The 13706-nt window shown below is 41.4% G+C and overlaps 1 protein-coding gene across 6 annotated transcripts in view; it reads right to left on the bottom strand.

Annotated features, from left to right (window-relative positions):
* The window catches only part of RERE (arginine-glutamic acid dipeptide repeats), a 428266-nt gene that overhangs the window by 209883 nt on the left and 204677 nt on the right, over positions 1 to 13706 (bottom strand). For 4 of the 6 annotated variants that reach the window (XM_033843759.2, XM_033843768.2, XM_033843763.2 and 1 more), the window contains exon 4: positions 11280 to 11405. The exons of the other annotated variants lie outside the window; for them this stretch is intronic. In XM_033843759.2, coding sequence (XP_033699650.1) covers positions 11280 to 11405 — 126 coding nt within the window. The remainder of the gene's footprint in view (positions 1 to 11279; positions 11406 to 13706) is intronic. 6 annotated transcript variants of the gene reach the window in all.

Raw genomic sequence — 13706 nt, 5'->3', positions numbered from 1 at the left:
GTTCTGCACTCCAGTTACACTATCCTACTACTCCACTAACGTCACTCAACTTCTATTCTGTTGTCGTGGACAACTAGCCCCACCTTCCACTGAGTGTGTGAGACTGGGAGGTGGAGGCAGCCATTTCTGCTGCTCATTTGTCTTTGGATGTGATTCCAAAGCGTCCCTCCATGATCCTGTAGGTCAAGGTGCTGTAATCCTGAGGGCTTCCGCACTCCAAGGTCACCACACACATCTGCTATTGTAGACACCAAAGGGATTGTACACCTGCCTTCCTAGGTCCTTCTGCTTTTCCACCAGACTGTAAATTGTTACAAGGCCCTGGGGCAGTGCAGCAGCGGCTCCATTCCATTCAGGCCTCAAGGAGCGTCAGGGCTGTCAGGAGGCTGCAGCCAAGGTCAGCGGCCTCACCAATGACAACACCTCCCTCTCTGTGGCCAATGAGCCACTCTCCTGTTGTAAGATCACAGCAAGTTCCCCTCTAACAAAGACTTAAAGAACCAAAAACCATCAAATTAAAACAAAAATACAGAGGCCTCTCTGGTGGCGCAGTGGTTAAGAATCCGCCTGCCGATGCAGGGGACACGGGTTCCAGCCCTGGTCTGGGAGGATCCCACGTGCCGCGGAGCAACTAAGCCCGTGCGCCACAACTACTGAGCCTGTGCTCTAGAGCCCATGAGCCACAACTACTGAGCCCGTGTGCCGCAACTACCGAAGCCAACACGCCTAGAGCCTGTGCTCCACAACAAGAGAAGCCACCGCAACGAAGAGTAGCCCCCGCTCACCGCAACTAGAGAGAGCCCACGTGCAGCAACGAAGACCCAACATCGTGTTAATGGTCCATTCAGTCACATTTAATGTATTCCTTTTTAAAACGTCCCTCTTTATCTGATTAAAAAACAATAATAATGTGCTTTTTTCCTATTTTGTAAATGAAGCAAACTATTAATTCAGTGGTTAAGAAGCAACTTCTTGGAGCCAAGAACTGCTCTGAGCACTGCAAACAAAAAGATGAGTGAAACACAGCCCCTTGATTTTCTTTTTTGTGTGTGTGTGGGGGGGGGCAGGGGGGTGCCGCACTGCTTGACTTGTGGGATCTTAGTTCCCCGACCAGGGAACGAACCGTGCTCTCGGCAGTGAAAGCGCTGAGTTCTACCAACTGGACCGCCAGGGAAGTCCCAACAGCCCCTCGATTTAACATTGCCAAAACGACAGATTATGCAGTTGACTCTTGAACAACACGGGTGTGAACTGCATTGAACTGTGTGGATCCACTTATATGTGGGGCTTTTTCACTAGATACACAGTCAGCCCTCTGTGTCTGAAGATGTGGAATCTGTGGCTACGGAGGGCTGGCTATGGGACGTGAGCATCCACGGATGTTGGCGTCTGAGGCAGGTCCTGGAACCAGTCCCCCACAGATACCAAGGGGCAATGTATGTACAAAGTAGCCATGCATGACGTCAGGGATGCTGGCTAACTATCTCCCTCAGAGAGGAGCAAGAGATGGGGAGGTGGAAGCAGGAGAGGGCTAGCTTTTATTTTCATTTCAATGCATATCTTAAATTTTTTAACAGACTCATTTTCTGGATTACCTATTTTATAATTTCATTAAGAGTTTCAAGCTACATGATTTTGACTCTGAATGTTTACATACAATCAAAAACTAAGCAGTACTACGATAATTATCACAAGCTAGTACGTAAACAAGGTAAACCCAATATGCCACGGTGGTGCCAAGTAAGGGCAAAGTCACAACATGGTAGCTACACTTAGAGAGGTTTCTCAGTGATAATAACAAAAATGAAATCAAGAGAAGAACTGAGTCACCACAAGGAACCCAGTAATCTAAACACATTATACACCAGCCCCTGGCCCCCAATAATCTGGGCCATAAGCAATCAGTAACAAATTTATGTCACAAGTGACTATGTCATTTCATCAAAACATCATCACCCATTCTATCAAATTAATACTGGTAGTTAGAGTTTTATTGGTTTTGTAGTTTGGTTTGAATTTATTTATAAATTGTCTCTGAACGCTATATTAGGGATTTAAACATGCAGATTATACCTAATTTGTGTGCTGGGGAAGGTAGGAAATTAAGTTAAAATGGGAGAACCACAAAAACAAATTTTTTAAGGGCATAAAATACTGAGGTTTAAGAAACGTAAGAGGTCCTGGAACTGCACTAAAAGAACTCTACATCCTGCAAAGGACAGGATCGGATCTGCAACTATAACAGTCACTGGTGGCAGACTTCCACGTGCTAAAGCTGGCTGCCCATAAGATATCCCGGGGAGTGCTTGGAAAAACCGTGGATTCCTGGGCTTCACTCCAGAACTACTGAAGTAATACTCTGGCTTTAAAAGTGAGGAAACTGAGGTGCAACGAGATGAAGTAACTTGATCACTAGTAAATGTTGCCAACATGAATCAAACCAACACCATTATTTCAACAGTAAAAATGTGTATTTTTTTAAACCACTTCCATGATCTATTACTTCTAAGCAGCTCTTCTCTCCTCTGGAGCGTAAAAATGGAAAAAAACACCATTACAGGTTTTTCCTCTTTCTACAAAAATAATGAAAATTCATTAAGTCCTTGTGTTGCTAAAAATGAAAAACACCCTGAGGGCTCAAATGTTCTGAGGGCTTCCTCCTCACCCGCCTGCCTCTCTCTCTCCCTCCCTCCTTCCCTTCCTTCTCTTCCTCCCTCCCTCCCTCCCTCTCTCCCTTTCTTTCTTCCACTTGACTCAAAAATCCCACCTTTGAGTTAATGGTAGGTGAATTCTGATCTATTTCTCAAAGACAGAGTTTGAGGGGAAAAAGAAAAAGAAGTGCATTCCACAATCACCAGTGATTCAGGCAAAAAATAAAATAGGTGCTAATATTAGTGGGTGAAAATCTGATGACAAACAGGATATTTACATGTTCTCAAAGTTTCCCCCTACCAATTACCTATTAATTACAAAGGGAAAGTTAGTAACTTATCCAAGTGATCCAAGTTGCTGTCACCAACAATGTGACAAATTGGTATCCCGTGTCCTCTAATGTAAGGCACTTAGGACACAATACCACTAATATAACAGCCCTGCCTAAAATGCATAACCTTCAGCTAATAACTAGGAAGCAGCAAACTACAAAAAACTGAACTGCACTCTTCCAAAACATGTCAATGTCGTGAAAGACAAAGAAAGGATAAGGAACTGTTCCAGATTAAAGGAGACCAAAGGGACATGGTAGACAGATGTGTGATGCTGGTTTGGATATTAGGCCAGAAAAACAAATTGCTACAGAGGGCACTACTGGGATCTGTGACAAAATGTGGATGTCTGTAGATTCGATTAGTATTGTGGTGCTGTTAGACCTCCTGATTTTGATAACTATATAGTGGCTATATAAATGAATGTCCTTGTTCTTACAAAATACACACCTAAGTATTTAGAAGTAAACAGTCAGTCAAGATGTCTGCATTTTACACTCAGTTCAGAGCAATGGAATAGATTAGCGAGCCCAGAAACAGACTCACATAAATAGAGTCAACTGACAAAGGAGGAAAGGCAATGCAATAGAGAAAAGATAATTTTTACAACAAATGGTGCTGAACAACTGGATACCTACATGCCCTCCCCCACCCGCCCACAAAATGAAAGAACCTAGACACAAAAATCAGCTCCAAATGGATCACAGACCTAAATGTAAAATGCAAAACTATAAAACCCTGGAAGAAGATAACACAGAATGAAATCTGAATGGCCTTGGGTATGGAGATCACTTTTCAGATTCAATACTAAAGGCACAATCCACGAAGGAACGAACTGATAAGCTGGATTCGTTAAAATGAAAAACCTCTGCTCTGTAAAAGACACTGTCAAGAAAAGCAAAGGACAAACCACAGACTAGGAGAAAATATTTGCAAAAGACACATCTGATAAAGAACTGTCATGCAAAATACACAAAGAGCTCTTAATGCTCAACATTAAAAAAATAAACGGCCTGATTTGAAAATGGGCCAGAGCCCCTAACAAAAGATACTCCACATCGTACGTCATCAGGAAAATGCAAATTCAGACAACAGTGAAATACTACTAACAAGCCTAACACGACAGTCAAAATCCAGAACACTGACAACACCAAATGTTGGTGAGGATGTGGAGCAACAGGAACTTTTCATTCACTGCTGGTGGGAACGCAGACTGGTACGGCTAACTTTGGGAAACACTTTGGTTGTTTCTTAGAAAATTAAACACACTCTTACTGGACAATCCTGCAACGAGGCTCCCGAAGGAGTTAAAAACTTACATCCACGCAATAACCTGCTATAATGGATGTTACAGCAGCTTTATTCATAATTGCTAAACCCTGGAGGAACAAAGGTAGCTTTCAGTGGGTGAAAGGATAAACAAACTGTGGTACATCCAAACAATGGAATATTATTCAGCGTGAAATATTATTCAACTGTTACGCCATGAAAAGACATGGAGGAATCTTAAGCGCATACTACTAAGTGAAAGAAGCCAATCTGAAAAGGTTACATATTGTATGATTCAAACTATATGACATTCTGCAAAAGGCAAAACTATGGAGACAGCAAAGAGATCAGTGGTTGCCAGGGGTCAGAAGGAAAGGAGGGATGAATAGGCAAAGCACAGAGGATGTTTAGGGCAGTGAAACTACTCGGTATGGAGCTCTAACAGTGGATACATGGCATTAGAAACTTGTCCAAACCCAAAGAATGTACAACACACTGAAAGTGAACCCTAATGTAAACCATGCACTTTGGATGATAAGGATGTGATAATGACCTGTGGATTCATCAACTGTAATATATGTATCACTCTGGTTTTGCTAATGGAAGAGGCCACTCATGTATAGGGTAGGAGATATATGGGAAATCTCTGTGCCTTCCACTCAATTTTTGCTGTGATCCTAAAACTGTTCTAAAAAATAAAGTCTATTTACAAAGAAAAGAAAGGAAAAAAATGACAAGTACCTGACATTCGATCTAACTGTACAACAGGAGATCAAAGATAAAACCAGAAAATGCCAACTTCCAGGCATTAGGCGTAACAATTTCTAGACTCTGGAAAGGATCAATTAACCTTAGGTATATTACTTAATCTTGACCCCAGGCCCTTAGAAAAATTGAAGGCCTTGATAGTTGTAAGAGATATTGTCACTAAAAATACTATGACGTCCTAAAAGGAGGTGTAACACACAAAGTTTAAGCTAAACAAAACTGCAAGCTCTACACCTCCATGTGCTGAAATTTCTTTGGCAATTTATAATTAATAAAACTGATTCTGGAGAACTTGTAAAGCCTGGGAACTCCATATATTTGCTTAGGTATTTTTCAAACAGTACGAAACAGCCCTAAAAAGGCAAAGTTGAAGGGCCTAACAGTGCCTTTAGGTAATGAAGGGTGATGCATTATCCCTGAAAGAAGGGAAAGCTCAATAAAACCTAAACGTGATCATTATGTTTCATACAGATCTATGGCGACAAAAAGACTGCTTAAAACAGCAGGCAGTTTTTTAAAATCATAAGGTTATTCAAATCTGTGTTCTGAAAAATGTGGCTATCATGATGTCCCTTCTGTAAAAAAAAAAGAGCAGATGAATATAATGGAAGATAGCCTTAAGAACAAATTAGCTGACGTCCAGCTTCTAAGGGAGAGCAGACTGTGAAAACAACTTCTCCAAAGGAAAGGAATTCACCTGGAAGCAGGTTATAGGCTCGCTAATACTAATACTGGTCAATTGGATGTTTTAAGAATTTTTTAAACTTGCTACATTAAAATTCAACAGCTAGGGCTTCCCTGGTGGCGCAGTGGTTGAGAGTCCGCCTGCCGATACAGGGAACGCGGGTTCGTGCCCCAGTCCGGGAGGATCCCACATGCCGCGGAGCAGTTAGGCCCGTAAGCCATGGCCGCTGAGCCTGCGTGTCCGGAGCCTGTGCTCTGCAACGGGAGAGGCCACAACAGCGAGAGGCCCGCGTACCGCAAAAAAAAAAAAAAAAAAAAAAAAATTCAACAGCTATAAATTATCTTTCATTTAGGGTAGATGGATTAATCCCTAAATTAATATAGCACCTGTATTGGCAATTTTTCTGAAAATCAGTGGTTTTAACACCTTTCACTACAATCAAATATAAAAGACAATGGTTATTTTTGGCATACTTAGTGGCAGTTGGGGAAGCTACAGTAAACTCTGAAAAAAGCAAGATATCCTTAAAACCTCCTGTACAGCTAGAGAAGCAACAAGATGACAGTTCTTTATAAGCACCAAGCAGGTAAGAAATATAATTAACTTTACTTTTAAGACAGCATTTTATAATAAATGTTCACTTTTAATTATTAAATGGTACCAAAAGTCCCAAGTATGAGAAGTACCAGTGTTAGAAATGATACTTTAAAATGATAAATGCCTTACGTAAGCAAAAAATAATACTGTTTTAACAGTGGCTTGAGACTCAGTCAAAAAGTTTAAACTAGATTATTAGGCAAAGTATTCTTAGCTTCTAAAGAAATAAATGGTGTTATCACGTGGGCTGGCTCTAAGAACACCCAATGGTCAAGGAAGGTAGCAAGGAGCAATGGGAAGAACACCAACCAGAGACCCAAGAGATTTGGGCCTAAGCAGCGCCACATGAAGCAGGGGTTTGGGGTGAGCCACTGGACCCCGGCTTCCTGCTCTGTGTTGGTGAAGTAGGTCTGTCTAGATCAGGGGACTGGATTTATTCCAAGGGACATGCAAAGCCCAATTTCTCACACGCACAAAATTTTATCTGAAACAAATGCAGACTAACACACACAGACTACAAGGGTCATTTTTCAAATGTACACAGATGCTGTTAAGTGAGAAGGGAGCTCATCGTTGGGGTCTGCTGGTCAGGCATTTTTTTTAAACAAAAGGGCAGTAAGATAGGACCACCACAAGATAGCACCACAAGTGCTAACAGGAAAAGAAAACTCACCAATACTAAACAGGGTTCCCACACCATGCTGTTAACACCACCGTCCATCTATTCAGGGGAAAGGCCAGCCTGTAAAACTCTCAGTGGCAGAAGCCTTCTACTCTCCAAAGTGAATGAGCAGCAAGCTCGTCAGCTGAGGAACTCACTAGTAAAGTGAAGGCAAAGGGGCATCGAGGCAGGGGTCACCCATGCAGTACAAAGTCAGCCAGGGGCACAACCAAGATTACCCATGGCCAGGTGAGTTCCTGAGTTAAACCTCAGTCCTGCCAGATTTTTATACAAAGGCAAGATTTTATATGAGCGCAAACCTCAAGTTTTCTCACGTACAAAATGAAATAAATGTCACAGATTGTTGTGGAGATCAAACGGGTTAAGCTACGTGAAAAGAGTAGCAGTGTGCCTAGGCACAAAGTAAATGTTCCACCGTTAGTTGACTTCCGTAACAGCTAGCTGATTTGAGGGTGTGTGTTTGTTTTTCCAGGGTTTTAATTATAGCCTTTACTTGGAAAATAGCCTCAATTAAAGAAATTTTTTAAATATTTATATAATTTTAACAGTTACTTTCCCGATTTGAGGTTTTAAGTGACCCACCTCAAGAGGCTTTAGAGAATAGCAGTTTTTAAACTTAGTTTTTAAATTTTTTTCAACATTTTAGGAATCTACTGATTATCATCCATGGTTGATAAGTATATATTCTCTCCAGGGAAATGCACATACATATAAGACTTTGCAAGCGATTCCAGAAAGTTCATAGACGCTCTTAAACTCAAGGAGACCACCTAGGGGCCTATGGGCTTCAGATTAAGAATGTCCAGAAAACTAGTAAATTATTTAACCCTGAGTCTGTACAACAAAACCCGCTGTGATAAGAGGTAATGCTTAAGGAATGCTTATTATATGCCTGCATCATGCTAAGCAATCTAATGAATTACTTCATCACCTTTGTAACAACCCTTTGAGGTAAACAGTAGTAGTGTGCCCATTTTAGAGGTGAGAAGACTAAGGGTTAGAAAGGTTGATTAACGCATCCTATGTTACACAGGAACTCATCAAGAGAAAAAATTGTTCTCTAAAGGATAATGCCCCAAAAACAAAACCAGTCGTTAAAAAAATAATGACTTGGTTCAATCACTCACCAAATAACATTTGGGCTCTTTCCAGTAGTTTTCTATTGTGAATAAAGCAGCTATGAACATTTTTTTTAGTAACTTAAATAAAATAGCTCAACCCACTACTGCAATGTTGTCTTATTTATATGTGTCAGCCACTCCACGGAGGTCTTAAACACACAAAAAGATACGACTGAAAAATAAAAATGCTAAATAACTAAATACCAAAGTGAGGAGTACTGATTTTTTAGCGAGGAGAGGATGGGTGCATCCAACAAGCGTTCCAGCCCGCAGAGCCACGTTCATGACAGTGGAAATGAATGTGCATTTTAAATCCCCTCTAAATGGCTGCACCTTCTCTGCTTTGGACAGAGCCTCTGTCACGCCAATTAAACCCCCTGATACTGGGAACAGCTGGGGGTGCGGGATGATCTCTGTCCTGTCCGGGGAGGATCTGGGCAATGTTTTCTTTGCCTTCTCACCTCCCTCCCACCAACTACCAGTAAATCAGTAATTCTTGCTAGAAGACATCGAAGCTAACAGATTCTCGGGAACAAGTAAAAATGTTGCCCTTCTAGCACAAATACTTTTAAAATGAACAGATAAAAAATTAATAAAATTAAATCTTATGAGTTGATGCCATCATTTGTATACAGACAGAGATCACCTATACCTGAATATGCAAAGGAAGTTAAATTATGATGCAATCAATGCTATCCTATAAAAACTAAATTAACAAAAACAGTCTATTAGGGAAGACATCTGGTGTATCACGGCAGGAAACATTAATGATATTGTCTGCAACCCTGTAATCAATTTTTTCTCCCAGTAGCTCTCTCATTACACTGTATTAGATGTGTGTGCCTGCAGGATTTATGAGAACTCCACACATGGAGGGGAGCTTGGCCAACTGGATCCAATTCAGATCCAGCTCAAATGACTTTGGCAGCATGAAGCGCTGTTAAAGAACAATCAATACGTTAGCTTTATGCAGCATCATCCTGACTGAAAGAAGATTTATCATCGTACTACAGAATCTTCTCCAACCTACATATGATGGTATCTGAGAATACCACCCATCATGAACTTATTTAAATCCCTAGTGGACACAATATTTTTACTGCTAAAAAAATAAATACTCGTCATCACTAATGCTAATATAAAAAGTTTACTACATATCAATTATGGGCAAAACTTTAAATCCATTCAGCAAATCCTGGTTAGTGGGTATTGCAGTAAATGAAACAGTCTAACAATGACATTGACACTGATTAGAGAATAAAGATAATATTGGCCTGAAAGATAAAAACCATTTCTCTCTCTGTCTCTCTCTCTCTCTCTGTCTCTCTCTCTCTCTCTCTCTCTCTCTCTCTGTCTCTCTCTCACACACACACACACACACACACACACACACACACACACACACACACGATGGTAACTGGTAAAGGCTGAAGCTTTTGAAGTATGCAGTCAAGTTGGGACTCTGCTAATTTGTCCCTTAAGCTGTCAGTATCTCTCCAGGGATTAAAATTAGATTTTTATCCACTACGTTGGGTTTTATCTTCCATTGTGAATGGCTATTATATCAAGACTTCCAAGGCTTCCATAATGTGAACCTTTTTCTCTGGTCTAATTCTTGATAAATTACAGTGGCAACTACCTAAACATGAAAATGTTGTGACAATTATTCCTGATTTTATTACAATTATTAATGTCCCATCTCCACTGTCTTGGTCCTCTTCATTTTATGCATGGATGACAGTCCTAGCCACCTAATTGGAACTTTTACAGTCTTTCCCCACTCCACACTCTACCCAATGAATCTTCTTAAGCAGTGATCTGCAGATCGGCCTGCCCACAATAAAAAAGCCTGCAAGGCTCTCTTCGGCCTAGAACATAAAATGTCACCTTGTCTAACCTTTCAGACCCTCAACGATCCGGCCCCATTTTGTATCCCCACCTCTGCCTCCCAGGACCCACTAACCTGTGCTCTTCTTTGACGTCCTGCGGCATCTTCTCACAACTCCCAGCTTCACCAGGCTCACTGCCTACATTGCTTTTAAGAACAGGCTGACACGTACACCTGGCGAGCTGAGCTCCTCCACTCTGCCTGCCCACGTGTTACTGGTGTACCAAAAACACACCCGGCTCCTCAGTACCTAGCTACCTTCCCAAAACTTTCCCAAGCGCTGCTACAGGCCATCAGGAGTGCTCTCTTTTCCTAGTCTCAAGATACTAATATGCTACACGGCAAGTGAACAAGTCGTTGCATATTGCCAGTATCTGGATCTGTGCGTGCATGTACGAGGGCTATTCTCTTGTGTTATTTCCTAATCAAGCATGAGTTTGAGCCCCAGGGTCAGATTAGGTAAAACAAGGGAAAGACAGGTCTTAACCTTCTTTAGTGACTAGCAGCGGTCAATCAGAACAATAAACACCTGTCCTTCAGAAAACTTGAGCATTAAATCCTCATGAAGGAAGGAAAATGAAGACAGGTGTGTACACCGAGCTTCCAGAAAAGGTGAGGCACACGGCACAAAGGTAACCCTCGTGGATCACTAACACCAGGCCCTGTGCTCCAGGGGACAAAGAGCTGAAGACACTGCATCCTGCTTCACCTCACGTAACGCCCCACATCATCACCAGGTAACAGAGGATTTGCCGGGGTACAGCTGAGAGCACTCCATCTACTCCCCAACCCAAGCCTTTCAAACGTTTATTCTGTATCCGGCCCTGCAGAAAAGCCCAGCTACCTCTGAGCAATACTCTACCGAAGGTCACCGGAGAGGGCAGCCGCCCGAACAGTTTAGACTCACGGGCCACAAGTCCCGGTGATCCTGGGGAAAGGCGCAGTCCGCACGCGGACTCAGACTTACCCCCTTTTCCCCTATTTCAGTCGCCAACGTCCATACTCGCTGCTGATTGCCAGCTCCTGCTCCTTGCAGCGGCCCAGCATGCTCTCTGCTGGTGCCAACACCCCTCCACCACCAAGCCCCCCGACTTCTGGAACTGTCCTAGAGGGGTAAGGCAAGTCCCGTATTTTGCTTCCTCTGTGCGTGTACTTGTTACTCCTTTAAGAACACATACGATACAGCACATTTTTAAAGGGGCTCTGGGGAGGGAGGTGATATTCCTATTTTATACCCTGTGGGATATAAAATATTGATAGCTTTTAAAAACGGGATTCTCCTTACCCCTACAGGCCCTCTCCCGGCTTCAGAAAGATGCTGTGGCGGCTGTGCTGCCACCGGCAGAGAGCATGCTGGGGGGTCGCACAAAGCAGGAGGTGGAGATCTGCAACAGGCCTGGGAGTTGTGGACCTAAAAGAGAAAAAAGTTTTAAGTTAACAGGCCCAATGTCCTCTCATACCCTGGTTACTAGGGGCACTCAGCACACAAGCAGGCAGCTGCACAAATCCTTTAGCAGGTGGCCTCTGAAGTCTCAGCGAATCTGTTCTGCCACTAAAGTTAAACTCCGCACATCAGTCAGAGCTGCTTCCTTTCTCCAGCGTGAACATACGACCCTCTGGCTCCACACTCTCAGTATGGGCCTGTCATAAAGCGGTATGGTGTGTGCCCCTCAAAATAACCAAGTTAAGATGTGACACAGTGTCAAAGCACCGTGACAGTGGCATGCTTTGCTTATAACAAAAACAAAAATGCAATGGTGTCAGATAAACATGACTATAAAATAAACCACCAGTGGACAAACTGAGCTTTCAGAAGAGTTTCTAAGGAGAGATGCCAGAGGCATAGGACATGTACTTCAGAAGGAAATGCTCAACGTACTGGGGGCAGGGGCCTCAAAGAAAGATCCTACCATTTTCTCAAAGTCCTAGTTTAACTTTGTAAAGCTAAAGATAAGGTAACATACAAAGGCTTAACACCAGAGGAAAAAGAAGACACCATTCAAACAAGCTTTAATTTACTCACAAGGTAAATGTAATGAACAGACTGGAGCATAAAGTTCAAGAAAGATATTATTTCTTTTAGGGGCAAAACCAGTTTGGTATGTACCATATGTCTTTTTTTTTTTTTTAAGAAACTTTTAAAACATTTAAAACCAGCAAAATATTAAAGAGCAACTTCTGAAAGCCAGCACAGTCCTGATAAGTATCAAAAAAAGATACTTCAGATGACAGTCTGAATATGTCCCTTTTCAAAAACTCTAGGGAGTACGTAACATTTCCCAAAACCTAACCAATCCAATTTCATGTTGTTTTAATGAACTAAAAACCCCATAAAATCCAAATACTTATGTGAATTTCTGTTCTTAAGATGGTTTTTAAATTACAGGTAAGCAAACTTTTCATATTAAATCATTTTTAGGGAGTCCTGAGACATATAATTCATTTCAAAAAGCTAAGACTCACTCTCTAACAGCTTCCTGTGGCCCAAGATTTTAATATGCTCCATCAACTACTTATTTTCTTTTTATGTCTCTCTGAAAACAAACAAAAAAGATAAATCCCAAGAAAAAGAGCTAATCTTGGGCATGTCTTTATCATGATGCTTTTCTTTTCTGTTCTTTTCTTTCTCTACAGACGACCCTCTAGAGCATCCTGGGCTCCCACACCATATATGCTTCCTGTGCGGCCAGTCTCTGACTCCCACTGCCCCCACGGACAGTAAATATACATGACCTGCACAGACAGCAAGTGTTAGTAGCCATAGCCTTCTCCACCACACACCTCCCACCTCCCCATACCAGCACTGCAAATTTCTAATCAAAGATTCAACTGTGCACTAGAATGTACAGTATACTCAAGATCTTTTCATATAAGCATCAAATAAAAATGAACCTGTGGTTAATCTCTTGCACTAGGAGTTAATCAGACCACTCAAATCCTTATTCATTCAAATCAAGGGTTTTAAACAGAAAAACACTTGGCGAAGCATTTCTAAGCATGTTGGCATTACTTAATGTGCAAAAGTTCAAGTAATTATTAAAACATTTTAAACATGAAAAAAGGCATCATTTCAAAGCATTTCATTATTCTTACTTATGAATCAGAAAACGCTGACAGTATCTCAGTTGCCCTAATTTTCTTTCGTTTCTTCTAATGGATTTTTTCTTCTATAATTTTGAGTTGGTCCTTAACACAAACAACCACATATACACAAATTACAAATTTCCAGTTCTAAGAAATAAGAGTTGGAATGACAAGATTTTACCAGTATTCTTGCACAGTAGCTCTCTGCAAATATCAGATTGTCTCAAACGTTCTTAAGTTCCTTTTTTAAAAAATCAGAATACCTAGAGTTTTTTGCATTGAAAAAATTTTACATATAGAGAACAGGTTTACCATTAAAATAACATTTTTAGATACTTTATGGAAGTAAATATAATTAAACTTTTTAAGTGATTTCTTAGAGTCCTAAAATCCAAATACATTAGGAGAAAATGAACTACCCAACTTCACAGTAATCGTGAACCATTAAAACTTTAAATACCACGTGGCCTACGATGACTGTCAGCCATGAGTGAAAACAGACCACTGAGAAGCTAAGTAAATGGAACCAATGAGATGTTCTGAGATTACTTATTCCCAAAGCCTCGCTTTGATTTTCACTTGTGTCACCACTTCCTTCCACTTAATTGACACTCGTATCACGCGAAGA

The sequence above is a fragment of the Tursiops truncatus genome, chromosome 1 (assembly GCF_011762595.2).
Source record: "Tursiops truncatus isolate mTurTru1 chromosome 1, mTurTru1.mat.Y, whole genome shotgun sequence".
NCBI lineage: Eukaryota > Metazoa > Chordata > Mammalia > Artiodactyla > Delphinidae > Tursiops > Tursiops truncatus.
Note: the sequence above shows the minus strand (reverse complement) of the source record. Positions and strands in the feature narration are given on the sequence as shown.